The 21,008-nt window shown below is 26.4% G+C and overlaps 5 protein-coding genes and 1 pseudogene across 5 annotated transcripts; 4 read left to right on the top strand and 2 right to left on the bottom strand.

Annotated features, from left to right (window-relative positions):
• The first annotated feature begins 19 nt into the window (after positions 1-19).
• LOC143220968 (transmembrane protein 43 homolog) lies at positions 20-1,699 on the top strand. The gene is given in 7 exon segments (XM_076446516.1): positions 20-34; positions 198-380; positions 453-685; positions 756-937; positions 940-1,055; positions 1,126-1,331; positions 1,417-1,699. Coding segments are annotated over 7 exon segments (1,218 nt in total).
• A 619-nt stretch (positions 1,700-2,318) lies between these two features.
• LOC143220967 (uncharacterized) lies at positions 2,319-6,067 on the top strand. Its single transcript, XM_076446515.1, is given in 8 exon segments — positions 2,319-2,441; positions 2,882-3,296; positions 3,376-3,527; positions 4,695-5,163; positions 5,166-5,357; positions 5,446-5,541; positions 5,544-5,740; positions 5,852-6,067. Coding segments are annotated over 8 exon segments (1,860 nt in total).
• Positions 6,068-6,746: 679 nt separating this feature from the next.
• On the bottom strand, positions 6,747-12,596 carry LOC143220965 (condensin complex subunit 1-like). Its single transcript, XM_076446513.1, has 21 exons — positions 12,482-12,596; positions 12,274-12,408; positions 11,976-12,154; positions 11,764-11,903; positions 11,597-11,678; positions 11,452-11,514; positions 11,141-11,374; positions 10,738-11,070; positions 10,454-10,655; positions 10,062-10,381; positions 9,609-10,001; positions 9,282-9,526; positions 9,060-9,180; positions 8,648-8,965; positions 8,431-8,561; positions 8,098-8,352; positions 7,753-8,025; positions 7,547-7,689; positions 7,148-7,456; positions 6,982-7,077; positions 6,747-6,916 (listed from the first exon to the last, which is right to left on the bottom strand). Exons 1-21 carry the CDS (start codon positions 12,594-12,596, stop codon positions 6,747-6,749), a joined length of 4,257 nt encoding a protein of 1,418 aa, XP_076302628.1.
• Positions 12,597-13,020: 424 nt separating this feature from the next.
• Positions 13,021-17,707, top strand: LOC143220964 (WD repeat-containing protein WRAP73-like). The gene is made up of 7 exons (XM_076446512.1): positions 13,021-13,185; positions 13,324-13,506; positions 13,585-13,761; positions 16,525-16,794; positions 16,889-17,042; positions 17,107-17,316; positions 17,502-17,707. The coding sequence occupies exons 1-7, from the start codon at positions 13,021-13,023 to the stop codon at positions 17,705-17,707; spliced, it is 1,365 nt and encodes a 454-aa protein (XP_076302627.1).
• Positions 13,842-16,230, bottom strand: LOC143220962 (elongator complex protein 2 pseudogene; annotated as a pseudogene).
• Positions 17,708-18,243: 536 nt separating the features above from the next.
• Positions 18,244-21,005, top strand: LOC143220963 (putative ATP-dependent RNA helicase DHX57; the record flags this gene model as incomplete). The annotated part of the gene is made up of 7 exons (XM_076446510.1): positions 18,244-18,314; positions 18,517-18,655; positions 18,767-18,951; positions 19,010-19,470; positions 19,561-20,084; positions 20,177-20,484; positions 20,543-21,005. Coding segments are annotated over exons 1-7 (2,151 nt in total), but the record flags the coding sequence as incomplete, so codon positions are not given.
• Positions 21,006-21,008: the final 3 nt, after the last annotated feature.

The raw sequence follows: 21,008 nt of genomic DNA, 5'->3' as shown, positions 1-21,008 counted from the left end.
ATAATGTAATCTATTAAAAATGTATCGTGCAAATGTAAGCATAAAAACTACTTATTTCTAACTTTCGAGTTCGTTTTAAGTTTCATTTTTAATTGACATAAAGTATTATATAATATTTCAATTATTTATACATTAGATATTTTATGTTATTTTAAGGATTCTTATGATAAAATTTAAATATGAAACACATTGTTTAGCAAAATGGACAGCCCCAAAGGGCAAATACTGAACCCATTCATCAAAATCGAGTTAATGGAAGACAACCTCCTCCTGTAAATATTCCAATGACAGTTTCTGAACAATTTAGAGAATCATGGTTAACTGCTATTATTGGTCTTATTATGTTTGCAACTGGCATGTGTCTTTTATTTTGGAATGAGGTTTGTAAATCTTTGCATCACTAGTTAAATAAAAAAAATTTGTATTATAAATATAGATTTTTAATATTATAGGGAAGGGCTGTGAAGGTAGCACATTCTTTAGATGAAGCTTTACGTAATGTAGCAGTACTTCCAAATGCAATGAAATTATTACCTGAATACGAAGGACGTTTAATACATTTATCAGGCCCATTGAAGATATCTGAACCATTAACTGAACCTGATTATGGTGTAATTGTGTCAAGTGTGAAATTAAAACGAAGAGTTCAGATGTATCAATGGGTTGAAATAGAAGAAGAAAGGAGGTATATCTTTTATAAAACTTATAGTGCCATTATAAATAAATTTTTGTAACTTATACTTTTTATACATTAGTTTTGGAGGAGTAACAGAAGAAGAAAAACATTACTATTACACAACAGAATGGAAAGACAAACTTATTGATTCAGACCATTTTTATATTAGAACTGGTCATCATAATCCAAAAGAAATACCTATTAAAAGTCAAGTGCAAATTGCAGATGAAGTTAAGATTGGTGTATTCACTCTTGGGACTGAATTAAAAAGAAATTTACTGACTTTGTAGAAATTACTAGTGATGAAAGACCTGAACGTAAAGATATTAAGATGCATTCTGGTTTATATTATCATAGTTCTAATTTATGGCAACCTGAGGTATAACAATATTCTTAAATATTTCACAAATTTAAAAAATTAGTTAAATATTTTACGCCTTTGTTTATAGGTAGGTGATATACGCATACAATTCTCTTATGCAGGAAAAGGAGGAGATATATATTCTATAGTTGGCATGTTACAAAAGGGAAGTATTGTACCATATATTACATCACACGGAGAAGAAATTTTATTACAAAGGAAGCACAAAATATCAGTAGACCAAATGTTTCATTTAGAACATGTGCACAATTATTGGCGTACATGGAGTATTAGGTAATGTTTCTGTAATTTAAATAATATATTTTGATATTTCTTAATTCCTTAAAATTTTATAATATAATATTACTAACTATTACAGAGGACTTGGTTGGTTAGTTTTATTTTTGGCAGCAACATGTTTAGCAAATATATTGAGGACAGTAATTTTAAATTCAACATTCTTATGTGGAATAATCGCAGTTGAATCTTTAACAATGTCTGTATCAATGTCTATTAGCCTACTAGTGATTGGTTTTGCTTGGGTATGGTATCGGCCAGTAATAGGACTTTGTCTAGCATTAGCATCAATTTTACCATTTATTTATTCAACATTAACATCAGCTTCTCAATCTCAACAACGCGATAATTATAGAAGATTGTAAATTTTTATTAAATAATTAAATTTTATTTATGTAAATATATTGATTTATGTAACTTGTTCTATTATATTTCTGTATGTTTATTTTACATAAGCTAATATAAAATTATATTATAATTAGTTCTTTAAAATATTATTAAGTAAATTGTGAATTGTTATAGAATACAAATACGATTAATTATTTTAAATATTTAAAATGTAGACAATAAACTATTTTGTAAACATTAAATATGTTTGTACAATTTTATGTAATAGGTTATTACTAAAATAAATTATTTCTACCGCCAAATAAACTAGTTATACATTCGATAGCGTAATATTATTTTATTTGACTTTGAATATTATAATCTAGAAAAATATGTTATATTATGTTTTAATTTGATTTCCCTAGATATAAAATGTATATGTATTTTAAAATTCCCAATGAATGAAGGCTTATTTTTTCTCTAACCAATAGTTTTTTCACGATTTAGTGAAACAAGATGGCCGCGAAAACTTTGTAAACGGAAACGTTTATTTTGATGACTGAAGAAAAATTGCATGCTTTAAATATTATTTTTGTTTAGAGTGTATTGAATTGACACAAAATAAACCTGACTTATCAAGAAATTAAATAAATGTAGATGACAATGACTGAGGAAACACAACAATCTGAGACAGTCGCACAAAATGAGGCACAAACTAGTTCTCCAGATGTTGGAAAAGTTAAAGATAATAAAAAAGAAAAATGTCGACCTATGACGAAGGTATATTTGACTAAAATGATGCCGAAAATTTACGAGCCTATTATTTATATAAAATATTTTTTGATTATCGAGAACATGATATATTTAATAGACCAAAGATCGAAGTTTAATTTTTGAGTTTTGAAAAATTTATAACATGATTTTATAAAGAAATACTATTTGTTTAATGTATTTTAAATAAAATATTATCATAGATATAAAACAACAAATTATACATTTTTTATGACAGTAAATATAACATTGTTATTGAAAATGATTTGGACACTGCTATAAGTCATGTGATATCTTTATTATCTCAGTTTTTGAATAAAAAGTAGAAAATACTTGATACTAATATGATAATAACTCGTACAAATTTTCATAATCATTATAAAAATTAATATGTTATGTATTTTAATTCAATTTTAATTAATAATGAAAGAAGTAAAATATATTTATAGGTAGTAATACGGAGATTACCTCCAACTATGACTCAAGAACAATTCTTAGAACAAGTTTCTCCATTGCCGGAACATGACTATCTTTATTTTGTAAAAGCTGACATGTCTATGGGTCAATATGCTTTTTTCCGTGCTTATATTAACTTTGTAGAGCAACAAGATATTTTTATGTTCAGAGAAAAATTTGATAATTATGTATTTGTTGACTCTAAAGGCACAGAGTATCCAGCAGTAGTAGAATTTGCACCTTACCAAAGGTTGCCAAAAAAAAGAATAGGGAAAAAGAAAGATTTAAAATGTGGTACAATAGAATCAGATCCTTATTATGTAAGTTTCTTAGAAAGTCTTAAGAATCAAGATGCTGAGTCTAATGTATCACAGCCAAAAACAGAGTACTCATATCAACCACCTGATAGTAAGTTATTTTTATACAACTGATATATTAAAGTATTACATTATTTTCCATTTATGTTATACTTGTTTTTTCGTCATAGATACACCAAAAAAAGTTACAACCACACCTCTTTTGGAGTATGTAAAACAGCGTAAACAAGAAAAACAACGTCTTAGAGATGAGAAACGCGAAGAAAGACGACGAAGAGATTTAGAAAGGAGACGAACAAAGGAAGATCCTATTATATCTAAGGTGACAGTACATTTTATAATGTATTTATTTATTATTTTTGATGAATTGAAAGTAAATTAATTCCAAATATGACAAATACAGTATAGAATAAAAAAGGTTATTAAACAAATTGATTATAGCAATACATTAAATGTAAATTATAAGTATTATATTCTTTACTGTATTTGCTGATACTAATCTTTTCACCCTACAGTCTGCATGTAATATTGAAGATAATCAGACCAAGTATTCCTTCCTTTCTAATTCCTCAACTATCAAGTCCGAAGATATATATTTTGATCATCCTACTGAAAATTTAAATATACTTCATGAGTGTAAAGAAGAAATTTCTAGTAGTGCTACTACAACTATAACACAAGCTAACAAAAATTTGTTAAATATGCAACAACAGTATTACAAAAATGAACATACAGAAGTATATATAAATTGTGTTAGAAGTGTGCCTCATGTTAATGAACGTTGTCATTACACTAATAAACAACGAAAATTATTTTATATTTATGAAAAAAATTACAAAGAAAAAGATACTAATTGCAGAAAAAATAACTATAATCATTGGAGTAATGTTAAAAATAATTATATTTATAATAATACTAAGTGCATGTCTCATTATATTAATAATAAAAACTATTTTTCTATTCTATCAAAATCTCAATTTACTAATTTACACAAAACTTGGAAGATGCAAATGCCAGCTGAAGTATCAAAGTCAAGAAGTTGCAGTGCTGTGTTTGATTATCATAAAATTTATCCTTTTAAAACATGTGAAACAGGATTGCCAGGATATCGTAAAACTTCATGAACTAGGAACTGCAAATGATTAGCAGAGAAATTTATGTTATGTAATTATTTACTACATGTTAAAGGACCATGAGGATTAAAGAATTATTCATCACTTATGCAATTTAGTTCAATGCTATATATTGTTTCCGTTTAATATTGTATTCCAAATTTATATACATTTATTAAGATGTAATTAATTTATTACTGTTTAATTTGTATACATTAAATTTTGTAAAAGAAACTGTTTTTAGAAAAAAAGTGAAAACTCTGTGTTTCTTTATTGTAATTTATTATTCAATTTATCACATTAACTACATTAAAATCTGTTAACATTAGGATTAGTAAAAATGTTTTACTTAAAATAAATATTTCACTTTGTTGTAGGTATTGAAAAATCCAGATCTTGATAAAGAAATGTGTAAAGATAATAAAGAAAATAAAGAGGAAAAGGATAAACTTTCACCCAAAGATATAAAAAATCGTATTAAGAAAGAGGATAAATTACGTGACAAAATACCGCGTGATCGAGATTCTAAATCAATAACAAAAGGATATAGGGAAAGAATTGAAGATAGAAATAAAGATAGAGATATAAAACATCAAAGACGACACGAAGAGAAGAAGATATATGGAAGACGCGATGAAAGAGAGGGTATAAAAGATGATAAAAGATTTGATGGGAAAGATGAAAGAAAATATGATTTTAAAGAAGATTTTAAAGATTCTAGGGAACGAAAGATTGAGGAGAAACGAGGTAAAAGTTATGAAAAAATGAGACAAGAAAAAAAAAGGCTTGCAGAAACTAAAAAACAGAATGTAGAATTTAATGTCGATACAGAAAGTAGTCCAAAATTAAGGATGAAGAATGTCAGAAGAAGGAATCACAAGTTGATTTATATGAGAATATTAAAGAAAATGAAGAACCTATGGATGATAAAGAAGATATTGAAACCAGTAAGGGAAAAGAAAAACAGGAAACTTATGAAAGGAAAGTTCTAATAGAAGATTCTGTACAAGATTTTGAGACAAAGGAACAAAAAAGGACAGGTACAAATTTAGTAATGATACAACTAAATATAGAAATTTCTAGTATAAATATTTTACTTTTAAAGTACTAATATATTAATATTTATAGAAACTATATCAATGACTGTTGAAAGCAACAAAGAAGTTGAAAAATCAAAATCTAATGAAGATATTAATAAAGAAACTAATGAAGATGATGAATCTGAAGAAAAAAAGATTCAAAAGTCACAAAAAGGCGTAATTCACTTGAAAGTGGAGGGGAAGGTGGTACAGGCGATGGAAATTGTTTGAGGAGGCACAAATCTTTAGATGGAGGAGATCAAAATAATTTACAAAAGACTGAAAATGAAGACAAAGAAAAAGATAAAAAAGATCCACGATTAGAACGTCGAATTAGGAACAAGGTACGTAATTATTTTGGTTAAAATATTGAAAGTACGTTATTTATTTAAGTTTATTTAACCATTTACGTTGAAAATTTACTTTAAAAAACACATTTTATTATAAAATAATAGGATCGTCCTACCATGGAAATTTATCGCCCTGGAATGGGAAAATTTAGTAAACAAAGATTAGAACGAGAAAAATCTAATACTAATGATGAGCGAGCATCGCTTTCACAAAGTCCTACTCCAAATCCTAATTCTAATAGTCTTTGTAAATCAGGAAAGCCTGGAACAGAAGTACGTTCTATGACGTTTAAGCGTAGTATTAGTCGTGATTTGGTATAACAATTGTTAAATGCAAATCTCTTCCTAATATTAGTGATACATGTGTCGAAACTGTATTAACATATAAGATTTTTACACTAGTCTTTCTCACGACGTACAATATCACATAGTGTATCTATTGTACACAAATGCATAATAAAATACAGTGTTCTCCTTACTGGAAAATCCATGTAGCCACGAATGTATAAAGCTCTCAAAGTTATTTGCATTAAGTAATTTGATATATGCAATCATACATTATTTTCTATTCTTTGCTTTTGTTGTGATATGTATGATACATAATATTATCATTAATTATCTAAATGTTACATCGTGTTCATAATTTTCATTAAAATAAATATTTCTATAATAATATTTTATATTTTATAACACCAGTAATATTAGTATATTTTTATAATATACTATTTTAACTAGTATATTTACTAAAAAAGAAAAATTGAAAATAAAATACGGGTAATTCGTTAACATTAAAATAATTTTATAAAAGAAAATAATTTTTATTAATTTTATTATTGATGCTATTTTAAAAAAAGGTATAATTACAAAAAAGACATATTATATTTTACTAAGTTTTTATTAAAATAATTAAGGAATAAAAATATATTTTTACTTTACTCTTTGACCTTAACCTAGGACATCAGAAATATAAAATCATATGTCAAATATATATGTACAAACTTTAACGTTTTGTTCGTAATTGAGATAAACGTGTCGAAGGTCTTTCTGAAGAACGCATTGACCTTGAATATTTCTCACTTCTTTTTGATGATGATGGTGTAATCGCAACTGAATCGATACGCTTCTTTTGGCTTGATCGAGTTACACTTCGTGTAGATGTATTTATCTTAGCTAACATAAAATACGTAATAATTAAACATAAGTAAAGAATTATTTGTTTAAAAGATAATACATACGTTGTCTTCTAGGAGTTTTCAATGGTATATCAGTATCTGAATTCGAACTAGAACTCGATTTGCGTTCTTGTGACTTTGACTGTTTAGAACTTGTTGCTAAACCAATTATATATTCATTAATAAATTTGATTTTTAATAATTATTCTTTATATAAAAAAAAACATACTTTTAGTTATGGGTATTGATTCAGAATCACTATCATCCTCTTCCTCGCTACTACTTTTTTGCTTTGGGGGTCTACCACGCTTTCTTGATTTTGGTACTGGTGGCGGTGGCATTACTTCATTGCTATTCTGATTTGTACTTTCTGTACCTTTAAGGAGTTCTTCTATCTTTTCTTCTAATTCTGTACATGCTGCTTTTGTAGTTACTTTTTTCTTTGTTTGGTCAATAACAGATTGTAATGCTTTTAAGACTTGCTTATGATGAATTTTGTCTTTCAATAGAGGTAAACATTCAATAAGACGATGTATACCTAAATAAATTGAAAAAAAAAAATAAAATTTAACACAGTTTTGAATGTAATTGTAAATGAATTTTTATATAAGTACGTTTGCTTATTTACTTTTTGCGCTAAATTGTAGAAGTGAAAGACAATATGCAAAGTCACGCCATTGTCTTTCTGTAGTAGCCAATTTAAATCTAGTACAAATTTTATCAATTATGGCATCAACTTGTTTTTCTTTTTGTAATAAATTTAAGACGTATCTGGAAACATTTTAAACTGTAAATTAGTTAATTAATACACTTTTATTTTACTAATATACATACTTTAAAATTTCCTGAAAATCTGATTCACTTATATCTAAATCAGGATCAGTCAATCTAGACAATATATCAGGCATCACATTGTATAAAGCGTTGCCTTTTTGTGAAAGTGCTTTAAAAAATTGCTTTGCATCTTGTCGAATTTGAGTATCTTTGTCAACTATACAGAGAGCTAATTCTGATATTTGACCTCTCACACGCACCATTTCTCTCAATATCAGACTTGACAATACTCGGATACAAGTACTTCTTACATTTGTATCTTCATCTCTGAGTCTACAAATTAATTTTACTTTAGATTAATTATGATAATATAATCGAAATTAATTCTGTTTTACATTTAAGTACCTGCCATAAACGTGTTTTATCCATGGCTCAATTTGGTTTGGAAATCTAGTTGTAAGATCACTTATTCCAATAAGAACGTTAGCCCGAATACCGGGATATGGTGAACGTTCTAATATTGTGATTAAAAGTTGTAAAGATTTTTCACAAAAATTGGAACTCACTGTCATCATTTTACTGAGAGCAAGAGCTCCAGCTGCTTGTATGTCTTCATTATTATATTTATCATGATATTGACATACATCTAACACTAATGGTCTGTAATACATTAAATGTAAGTATTTATTCGTACAAACAGTTTTGATATAGTAAGAAGTATATGTATAAAGTACATACATAAATTTTACTAAGAGTCCATCTCCAGTGACAACATGATTTTCAAGAATATCATTTATAAATTCTGCATCTGCATCCTCTGCTGCTCCTTCTACAGCCTCCTCTCCATTGTCTTCCGAAATTATACTTATCTAAGTACAAAAATTATATAAATATGTTAACATGTTACTAACGTGTTATTAACATAACATATATGTTAAATAACAATGTTACATACCTCTTTGTTACGAATAATTTGTCTTGCACTATTTGGAGTTGTCGTATTTGATCTACGAGATATATTTAGATCTTTTTCATTTTTATTGGAATCTTTTCCTTTCTTTAATTTTCGTATAGTATCTCTCCGTTTTAATTCCTTATAAACTGATGTGTCTAAATGTGCCATTTCTTTAATTGCAATATGCCCAATTAAATATAATAATTTAGACAACAAAAAGGACGAAACAGTATGTTCAGATGAATCACTATTAAATTGTCCTTGCATATACACTTGTAATAATAATTGCTTCATTAAATGATCAGGCTGATTTGCTAGCTAGAATTTAAAAATATTATTTTAATTTATTATTGTTAAGTTTCATTATAAAATTGTCATAATATTATTCCAACAATACCAGTATACTACTTACGTGGTATATAGCATTAATTGCATCAGTTGCAAATGAAATATATCCATCTTCTTTTAAATTTGTAAAATTTTCTATTAGTAATGCAAGAATTTCTTTAAACATTTCATGATCATTGGGATACCTATCAGTAGCAACATATATATAGAATATATATATACACATACAGACGCGCATACATATATACATATTTTAATAATCATTTAATTCTTATATTTAACATACCTAACAGGTGACTTTTCAATGTCATCATTTTTATGTTTTATAGTCAGCAATGCTCTACATGTATCTCTAGCTAGTAAAAGATCAGTTTTAGCTCGTGGTCCAAGTCCTACTTTTATTAATACTTCTAAATTACCAGTTATAATACTATTTTGAGCTTGAGCTATCATTGTTATCAACATTAAGGCAGTTCTGCTATCTAATGCATCTGTATCTAATGATTTCATTGAAAATTTTTCCCATAAAATCTATTAAATGAATTACAAATATAATTTACTTATAACACTAGAAAATAAAATTAAAGATTACAATGTATATATATATTATTACCTGTAATATTTCATTATTGATATCACCATTATTATACCAAGTTAAAATAAGCTGAGTCAAAGCTTGACTTTGACCTGGTTGAAGTTCCTTTAGTAAATTAATTAATGATTTAACACATGTAAGAGTTTCTTTTCGTTTTGACTGTTGATTTCCATCCTTGTGTAAATAAAGATCTTTATACACTATTGCTATGTTATTGCGCACTGATTGATCACGATGAAATACTTGAAACAAAGCATCACGAATAGCATCCGCAGCTCCAGCTACACCAAATTGACAAGCAATTCCAAGTAAAGCACATGCTTCAACAGCATCACTTGCTGTAGTAGAAAAAAGTAATTTTTCTGCCATGGGTATAGCAATTTCTAATTCAGTTGCAAATTCTAAACAATTCTGAAAAAGTTTATTATTAAATAATTTATGAAAATAAATATGAAATACTCCAGAACATACCTTCAAATAATTTACAACTCGTTTTATTGCTATTATTTCTTCTATCTCATTATTTTTATCTTTCAACTGCTTTTCATTTGTATTTTCATCTTCATTACTTGAATTATTTTCAGATTCCATAAATGTTTTTAATAAAAGTAAAAATAAACATTCCTCCTTTGCTTCAGGTGACAGATTTTCTATATCTGGACTTTGCTTTAATTTTATACAAACTTTCCATAAATATGTTACTGCTTCAAGTATTTTTTCTTTTAACATTAAGTGTCTGACATGCTCAAATGCTGTATCAATATCAATATCTTTCTCCTCAGTTTCGTCATCTGATTTATAAAATAAGAATGTATATTTAAGTTAGATATATTTATCATATTGAAAAAGATGTACATGTATACCTTGCTCTTTATCTCTATTTTTTCTGTTTTCTTTGTTATTAATAACTTCTTTTAATGCTTTTCTTATTTTTGGAAGAAATGTATTCCATAGCTCTAATCTTTGATTGTCACCACGAGCACTCTTACTAACACTTTCAGTTTGCAGCTTTCTCAATTTTATTTCTTCGTTTTCTAATGATTTAGAAATTTCTATTTTGTTTAACTATAAATATATTTAATGTTATGCATAAGTATGTCTTTAAAGCAAAATAATTACATAAATAAATGTAATTCCTTGTACTCACTTTTGCTGCAAATGGGTTGCCTTGCAGTAAAGCACGCATTAATTGTAATGCCTGTTTTCTTACAATTGCACTTTTATCTTCTAAACGTAATGCAGTAGCAGCTAAAAGTCTTCCTTGCCTTGCTAATGGAATAGCTCCTTCACAACATAAGTGTTGCCAAACTTGTAAAACTTTTGATCTGACATAAGCATTATTATCAAGAATATGTTCTTCCAAGTTATTAAGACATTCATCACGTTGATCTTTTTGTTGTTGTGTGAGATCATCTCCAGTTAATGCTTTTTGTACAACTTCACGTATAATACTAATAACACAATTTCTCATAGTATAGTGCTAAAAACAATATGAAACGAAATAAATGCAGTATATACTATTGTACTTAAACTAATATAAAGAAACCTACCTCACTAGCTAAATAATCTATTATATCATCAAGAACAGAAATTATGATATTTGGTTCAGAAGCAGCAATATTTTCTAGAAATATTGATATATTGCGACTATCAGATTCAGACAATTCACTTTCACCAATCTCTTTTATTATTTCTCTTATTAGACCATTACAACCACAATTGTTAATCATTTGAATAACCCCAACAGCTATATGAGCTGCTAACATATCATGTAATTTCACCAACTAAAATATTATAATTTACATACTTAGGTACATTTTCATATTTAAATAAAACTTATAATCATTAAAAATATATGTACCTGAATAATTCTTATTACACAGCTTATACCATGATTATATTTTTTAACTGCAGTACCTAAAATCTTTTTAAAAAAGGAAATAGAGTAAAAAAACGAATTAAAATCAAGTTCAACCAATAACTTTTATAAAAATATAAAACTTTACCTCAAAAATTGTTTGTCTTGTATGTTTTTGCTTTGAATCTTTACATTGCTCTAAAATTTTATAGCACACTTTAGTAAATAATCTAAAATATAAAATATTTTATGTATTAAAATAATGTTTAATACTATAAATAATGCATATAAAAATTTTCTATCAGATAAACTTACGTAATAAATGAATCCTCTAAAATACGAGGTTGCCAAAGTTTTTGTAGTGGTAATTGTAATAATCTATAAATATATTCTAATACTTTCTCTCTATTAGTTTCCCATTCTTCTTCTATATCTGATTTTACAGATTTTTTACGCTGATAAAAAGAATAATCAATAAAAATATAATTTCTAAAAACAAATTATTAAGCTATTTAAGTCAAACAAACCTTCCCTGTGCATTTATCATTTACATCTTTAGAAATTTCATCATTTATATAACAAATAAATCCAGAGAACAAATATGCAAGCATTTTATTTATGTTTAAAAATTTGAGTCTATCTTCTTCTTCTAGTTCATTTCCTCTTTCATATATAGTTTCCAAATCAAGTACCAAAATTTCAATAGCTTTCAAAATAATAATTAAATTAGTATCATTAATCTATATATTATACATTACATATCATAATAATTTACATGACCATAATATTTATTAAATGTATCTATACAAAAAGAATATATTTTACCTTTGTGAATTCTGGTAAAACCACGCATAGTAATTGGCAATTCAATTTTATTTCCATAAACAATTATAGAAAAAAATGTATCAAAATGTTCCAAAATAAAATTGACACCATTATGCAGAAATGCTTGTCGAGCTTCTGTAAATATGATTAAAGTCATTGTAATAAAAATTAAGAATATTATATAAAAATATATAAAATTTAAAAATACCATCAAGAGCTTGTGATAATAATCGTATTGGAACAATTGTTTCAACAAAATATTGTCCACTCCTAGTTTGTAAAAGTTCATCTTTATTTATAGGAATAACAAAATCTTCGATCATTTTATTAATTAATAATTTATGAACTATTCTGTCTTTATTTTTAAATTAAAATATTTAAGAATTTATTCAGTTATTATTAATTTATTGAAGTACAAGTTTGTAATCAAACACCGCTTGCACCGTTAACTGTCACGGATCATGATCATTTTCAAATTCGTTACTGCCAACATAACCCTATATAAGCTCCAATGCACAACAACTAAAAATTTATATCCCTGTATAAATTCAAATATGTATACAATTAAAAAGTATTAAATACTCTTCAAATTGTTATGTTAAAGTTTGAATTATTTGTTTTTATTAAATTGTATATAAATCTGTAAATTGTATATTATTCAAACTAATTTCTTATTAATCATACTTTATTTGTTACATTGACTAAATTGAATTTTATAATAATACGTTATAATTTAATAGTGCCGCAATGTCGCTAGAAGTAGAAAATGATATAATACGAGTAAATAATCAATTGTGCATTTTTTCTTTAGATGGAAGATTTTTTGCAGTTGCATATCAAACGAATTTAATAATAAAGAGTCATAAAAAATTGGACACTATTCATTCATTTGTATTTCCAGATATAATCGAGGTTAGTGTATATGATTAAAACAACAATAAATAATTATTTATTTAATTTGTATGATTATTTAATACTATAAAATGTTAATCACAACAGAAGAAATAAATTATTTTATAATATTAAAATTTGGTTTTTATTTTATCATAGTATTTAGAGTGGTCCAGAAATAGTGAATATATTTTGTGTGCAAATATAAAAAAAGCTATTATTCAAATATATTCCATATATTATCCTGAATGGAAATATAAACTAATTGAAGGTAGTGCCGGTTTAGAAAGTGTTACCTGGTCTCCTGATAGCAAATACATTTTGACATTATCAGATTTCAACGTAAGTAATAAATTTACTTGATATTAAATAAATTTCTAGTTGATGTATTAAAATTACTAAAATTACTAAAATACTCAGATTCAGATATCTATATGGTCTTTGGAAAATCAAAATGTAACTCATATACAAAATGTAAAATCTTCTTTCCATAAGTTATATTTTAGTCCAAATGGTTATAAATTAGCAACAGTAGTTACAAACGAAGGTAAAGATAATATAGAAATTTATAAAACTGACACATGGAAACTAAGTAAAGTAAGTAATTTGATTCAAATTTATAATTAAAGTCCAATTTTATTTTATTTTGTAATATAATAAATATTTTATAAGTTCTTTCATGTACAAATATTTATATTATATATTTTAACAGTATGATCAGATCCACAGCTTGCAAATTATTAAAATATTTTTTTTGTGGTCGGAATTTAAGTCTTTTAACAGTTAAGTGATGTGCTTGAGAAGAATCATATACAATATATTTTTCCCATTCAAAATTATTGGAAAACATTTTTAATTTCTGTATTTCTATATATCCAGTTTCAAGTCCTATTGCTAAAATATATGAACACTCAGAAATATTTTGTGATGAAAATGCAAGTGCTGTAACAGAATTTTTTACATCCAAACTTGTCGCTGGAATAATTTTATTATTTGTAAAGTTTGGATTCCAAATTCCAATTTTTCCATCCCTGGAACCAGTTGCAAAGAAAGATGAATCATATGTCCATGAACAACACCATATTATACGTGTGTGGAGATTATCTTTTTTCAGACTAACTGCAATTAAGGTGTACATATTATCTTTATACTCAAACAATGACCATCTTCTATCTCTAGAAACAGATAGTAGATATTTGTCATTGGGTGAAAATTCCATTTGTGTTACTGTTAATTGATGAGACATAAGTTTTTGAACTTGAGTCCATGTATTTGTACTCCATAATAATATTGCAGAATGTTCAGGAGTTGTTGATTTACTTGCAGTTGCCAATAATGACCCATCGTGTCTGGCAGTTATAGAGAATATTTCATATCCATGACCATAAAGTTTTTGTAATTCTGGCCATAATGTATTTTGCATTAACTCTTCTTCCATAGGAGGAATATAATCCTCATCTTTAAAGTCACTAGCTTCAATATTTTCAATTTTGATGTTATTAAATATTGCTTTATTTGTTAATCCAAGAGCAGGTACAGATGCACTGTCAGGTACCACATCTTTAAAATCATCAACATTGGCAATCTTTATTAAACAGTTTTTAAATGTTGCTGGTGCTGTAAATATACGAACAACTTTTTCCTCTGCTCCTGAAGCAAACATATATGGAGTTAACATAACTAAACAAGACATGTTATATCCATGAATTTGTGGTCGTCCAACTTCATGCCAAAATTCCATTCCATTTTTCCAAGGTGCATGAATTCTTGTTGTTTGATCTATACTTGCAGTAATGAGAAACCTGTAATACAATTTAAAAATTATATAGTTTTTTAAAGACTCACACACACATACACACACACACATATAATTTTTAATATCAACCTTCCATTTGGATCCCAACAAAGATCAACCACCTCAGCAAAGTGACCGCTTGGTACAGATTTTGGAATCCAATTTTTTATGCTGTTTGAATATTCCCAAATATGAAATGATCCTTGGTAACCATGTGCTAATATACTCAATCCATTATCACTAAATTTACAACCATAAAAACCCATTGAATTACCGCCAACTTCACCTACTCTTACTTTTTCTGACCAAATTCCAGTTGCTTCATTTGGTTCCCATATAATCATAGATTTATCTAATGAGCAAGATAGTAACCTTAAAATTCTTTGCTTATCATCCAACTGTAACCAGTGTATACCATAAATCCAACCTTCATGGCCACAAAGAACAGATTCTAAAGTAATATTATACTTTGTACCATTAACCATAAACACTTGTTCTTTTTGATGTAATTCATCATTTGAGTATTCTATATTATATGCTGAAATTTTCCATAATCGTATCGTGGCATCTTGAGATCCACTTGCAAGTAAGATACTATTATCTATATTGCAATTAAAGTCCATACATCGTATCCAATCTTCATGTCCAATTAAAACTTGAACTTTTATAAAATGTAATTCTTCTACAACATTAGAATTGGTTACATATAATTCAATTGTTGAATTTTCTGTTGCAATAGCCAAAAGTGGTAAATCTGTATTTGGTAGGAAAGAAAAACAAGCTTCTATTGGTAGTTTTCTACCAAATGTAAGTGTCTCTAAACATTTTATATTGCCATCAATATCTCTCAACCATATTTTTAAATCACCCTTAATTGATCCAGTACATATTAACAATTTTAACAATATTTCATCATTTATAAAATCGTGATCAGAAATATATAACGAATTACTAAATGTGATGATATCACCAACTTCTATAATAGAGCTACATATAAAGAGTTCATCTCTTTTGCTCCAAATAATAGCTGTTCCATCTACTGAGCTCGATAATAATTCTCTTTCGGCTTTTAAATTTTTTCGCCTGATCCATCGTACAGTGTTAATACGATCTTTGTGTCGATGAAGCGTGTCTGTTACTTTACCAATTTTTGAAATATATGGATCATAAATTGCAACTGCATGACATGCTGCAAAACAAATCAACCCATTTTTTCCCCAATCAGCTGAATGTGGAACTCGATTACAAGCACATGATATATAAGTTGTCATATCTTACTTTTGATTAATGATTATGAGTAAACTGATTATCAAAACACTAATTTAACCTCGAAAGTTACATGCATTTGCACCATGTACACAATCTTCATTTTAAAAACTATACCTTTTAAACACAAAAGTTACTAGATGTTAGTTTGATCTCCATTTTTACCGCCACTTTCCTTGCATTCAAATTTTGCAATCCTTTCAATTTACTTTAAATAAATAAATAAAAAATGTAAAAACTTTATAACGTCATTTTACATTTATACTTAACAATATAATATTAAAATTTTTTAATTCTAGAAATTAATATGCGGACGTTTAAATAGTATTGATGGAATATGCTGGTCTCCGAATAGCGAATTATTATGTATATGGTCTTCCTTCAGCGATGAAACAAAATTAATTATTTATTCAAATGTATTAGAACAAGATATTACAGTATTCTATCCTGACCAAACTGTAAATTTATTACAAGTGGGAGATACTAATTATAAAAATTTAAAAGGAATCGAAAACGTAACATGGATGCCCAGTGGACAACTATTAGCTATAACAGGATTTAATGAAATGGTATAATTTCATATATTTTGATAAATCGACTGTATTTTCATCCTATTACAATTTTTCTTATAGTAATATTTCAATGCAAATATTCATGTTTTAGATCGTATTATTAAATTATGTGACGTGGAAACCGCTTTTACAATTATGTCTTGAACCTATAATTAAAGAAAATTATTTAAATAAAGTATACGAAGAACGTATAATTCAACCAAAATTTTCTAATAAAAATACAAGCTATTACAATAAGCACATTTGTAGGTACTTTCTTTTGTAAAATTTATATAAGTATCACTAATATTAAAAAGTCGATATTTATAGTGGAAGAAAAATCTGAACGTCCAATAAATATCAAGATAGACAGAAAAAACAATATCGAGAGATTATCAATTGCTAAATTTGACATTTTAGAGTTTAGCTCTTGTGGACAATACTTAGTTATAAAACATCAACTTTATCCTTCAACGTTATGGATATGGAATATTATCGACGATTATTTTGATTATTTACTTCTTGAAAGTACTATTATAGGTGAGTATTTTGATAATATTAGGTTGGGGAAAAAGAAATCCATTATTTTTATAATTTTTGATAATTTATAATTCATATAAATTATATACATTATAATTAAAAATTATAAAAATAATGAATTTTTTTTCCCCAACCTAATATATTTTTTCTACGACTTGAAGTTATGTTAAACAATTCTTAATTAGCTGCAAGATGGAATCCTACACGCGCTCATCTTTTAATATTTTGCGAGTGCACACATATATTTGAATGGACACCGTACAATGCAAGTTGCATACCAATTTCCCGAAATATTACGATATTAGATGCACAATGGCATCCTCGCGGAAATTTCGTATTGCTTTATGGTTATAATAAAGCTATTATTTATCAAATTGAAAATAAATTATAAATCATTTATATTTTATATTTTTTATTTGTTAATATCATTTACAAAAGCAATAAAACAATTAATGACTTTAAAAAAAAATTAGTTTTGATATTTTACTAGTTAAAGCAATAAAATGCATTCAATAAAATTGTTGGTAATATATGATGACATATAAATTCATTCATACACTCCACAACAAAAAGATAAATATTTTTAAACATGCTATTCTTTTGACGCAGTAATTACCATTGATTTTTACATTTTCAGCTGTCGGTAAGGCAGAGAGTAATATAATAAACTTTATTTGTAAGATAAGCATTCTCTGAATAATTGAAAAGTAATATGTAACTCAAGAATTGTTATCATGGACTTAACATTCAAAAATTTAACAAACTAACAGTGTTCTATATTTTTGTCACGGAGTGTATGTTTCTATCTGTCACTGCTTATACATTCACTATTTCTTAACTTTAATTTTTTTCGGATATTGCAGAATTTAATTAAAAATATTCTTTAAAGTAATTTATATAAAACGAAATTATTTATAAATTAAAAAGATGGATCATACCACCACTGAATTGATGAAAGACATTATATTAGAAGAAAAACATGTGGAAAGAAGCAGCACGTAAGTAAACAATTTAACCTCTAATACATTATAATAGAACTGATGTAATAAAATAAAAATAAATTAAAAAATTACATTACTAAAAAGAATGTTATTTTTCCAAATTCAATAATTTAAAATATTAAATATAATTATTATACAACAAATTGTTTTTCTATATTTGAAAATTATTTTTTAAGTTTTGAAAACATATATTTTATAGGAATGTATCACTGAAGAATAAAAGTAAAAATAATAACCTATATATTTCAAACAAACTTAAAGCAGAACTACAAACCTTAAGAATATCAGAAGAATCTGAATGTCAACTATATGATACTTTAAAACACATATATGGTTCTGTATGTATTTATAGACATTGTTATGAACTTGTTTATTTTATGTATATATATCACACATACACATATATATCTATAAAGTGTATTATTAAAAGTAACATAATTTTTTGACAGAGTTTTAAACTTTCTGATGCATCAGAATTTAAAAATAAAAGATCCAATTTAGGCAATCAGTATTGGATAGAAAGAGGCAACTTAGTTGTTAAAGGAATTGTTGATTATTCTTCTAAGGAAAGTACACCAAAAACTGATGAACAAATTACTAGACAATTTGCAACATCTAAACTTGAAAGTTATGGGTAAGTTAATTAAATTTTAAATATAAAACATTTATAAATGAAGATATGTTTTTTTAAGTTTTCATCAATCACATTGCATTGAGGCATTGCTACACACAAAAGGTGATGTAGGAAAAGCTTTGGAAGTACTATTTTATAAATATTATAAATTGGAAAATATAGTAAGGAATAAGATACCCAATGATATTGACACAGTAGATTTATCAGAAAGAAAGAATGAAGAGAAAGAAGCTCTTGAGTCTATTTATGAAGACATGTTTATTGAAAAAATAAAGAATCAGATTTGGATTGTAAATATCAAGTTAGATTATTTAGTAAAAAATGATGAGATAGAACAAAAAATTCACAAGATTAAACAAAAGCAAGAAAAGGAAAAGGAACGAGAAGTTTGTAGATTATTTATTCATAAAAAATGTAGATTTGGACATAAATGTAAATTTTTACATCAACAACCACAGGTATTAAAAATACCTGAAAGAGAGGATCCATATTTTACCTTAGAGATAAGATTTCCTGAAGGTATTATAACTATTTATAATATAAAATGTTATATAATTAGTGTATGAATTATATATGTTACCATATTTGGTTTTTTTAATATTTCATTAGGTTGTAAATATCCTTATGAACCACCTTATTTTTATTTTTATAAAAATGATGGTACATTTCCAAGTATAAATTGTTTAAGAATAGGAAGGAAGTTGTATGATGAAGCACTATTGATATCTATAGATGGAACACCTTCTATTTTTTCAATAATATCTCTCTTGGAAAATGAATATGCTATAAAAGAATATCTACAAGAAAATAAAGAACAATTTTTAGATCAAAATGAATTATTATTCCAAAAGCATTTAGAAGGTGAAGATGACTCAAATGTTGCTACGCATAATGAATTAGGATCTGTTCATAGGAAAAACAGAAATAACGTTAGTCAGGAAGAAATATTAAAAGAAGATGATTTAATTGCAAGAAATTTTAAAGAAAAACAAACAAATCCTAAATATAGGAAAATGAAAGAAGCTAGAGAAATGTTACCTGCATGGTTGAAAATGAATGAAATATTAGAAGTAGTACATAAAAATCAAGTTATCATAATTTCAGGTGAAACAGGGTGTGGTAAAAGTACGCAGGTAATTAAATAAATTATAAACTTAATTAAAACTTAATTAAAAAGATAATAAATTCAAATAATAAAATAATATAAAAAACTATCATTTTTCAGGTACCACAGCTTTTATTAGATGATTGGATTCTTAATAGATCTGAATCCAAAGAACATATTAATATTATATGTACAGAGCCACGAAGAATAAGTGCAATAGGCGTAGCAGAAAGAGTTGCAGCAGAAAGAAATGAACACACGGGTGATACAGTAGGATACCAAATACGATTAGAAAGCAAAATTTCCAATAAAACTAGGTTAACATTTTGTACAACTGGAATATTATTGCAAAGATTTTCACTAAATCCAGAACTGACAGATGTTACACATATTATTGTAGATGAAGTCCATGAAAGAAGTGCAGAAAGGTAAATTATTTAATCTATTTATCTGTCTATTTTGATTTAACTATTTTAATATTTTTAGTGATTTCCTATTGATGCTTTTAAAAGAATTACTCCCCAAAAGATCAAATCTGAAAATAATACTTATGAGTGCAACACTTAAAAGTGAAATCTTCTCTTCATACTTTGGAGGAGCTCCTATTTTATCTATTCCAGGAAAAACATTTTCTGTAGAACAAATTTTTTTGGAAGATATATTTGAAAGAACAAATTATGTTCTAGAAGAAAACTCAAAATTTACGCGTAAAATTAAAGGTGATTGGGAACAACTGCAAATTGACTTAGAAACTGCAGAAGTTGAAAGTTTCTCTGCTGCTACACCTAAAGAATCTATACAAGATAAAAATTTATCATTAATGCAAATTGTCAATAGATATCATGGTTATAATAAACAAACACACAAAAATTTATATGTTATGGATCATGATAAAATTAATTTTGAACTTATAGAGACAATATTAGAATGGATTACTTTTGGTGAACATGAT

Source organism: Lasioglossum baleicum, unplaced genomic scaffold (genome assembly GCF_051020765.1).
Source record: "Lasioglossum baleicum unplaced genomic scaffold, iyLasBale1 scaffold1773, whole genome shotgun sequence".
Classification (NCBI taxonomy): domain Eukaryota; kingdom Metazoa; phylum Arthropoda; class Insecta; order Hymenoptera; family Halictidae; genus Lasioglossum; species Lasioglossum baleicum.
Note: the sequence above shows the minus strand (reverse complement) of the source record. Positions and strands in the feature narration are given on the sequence as shown.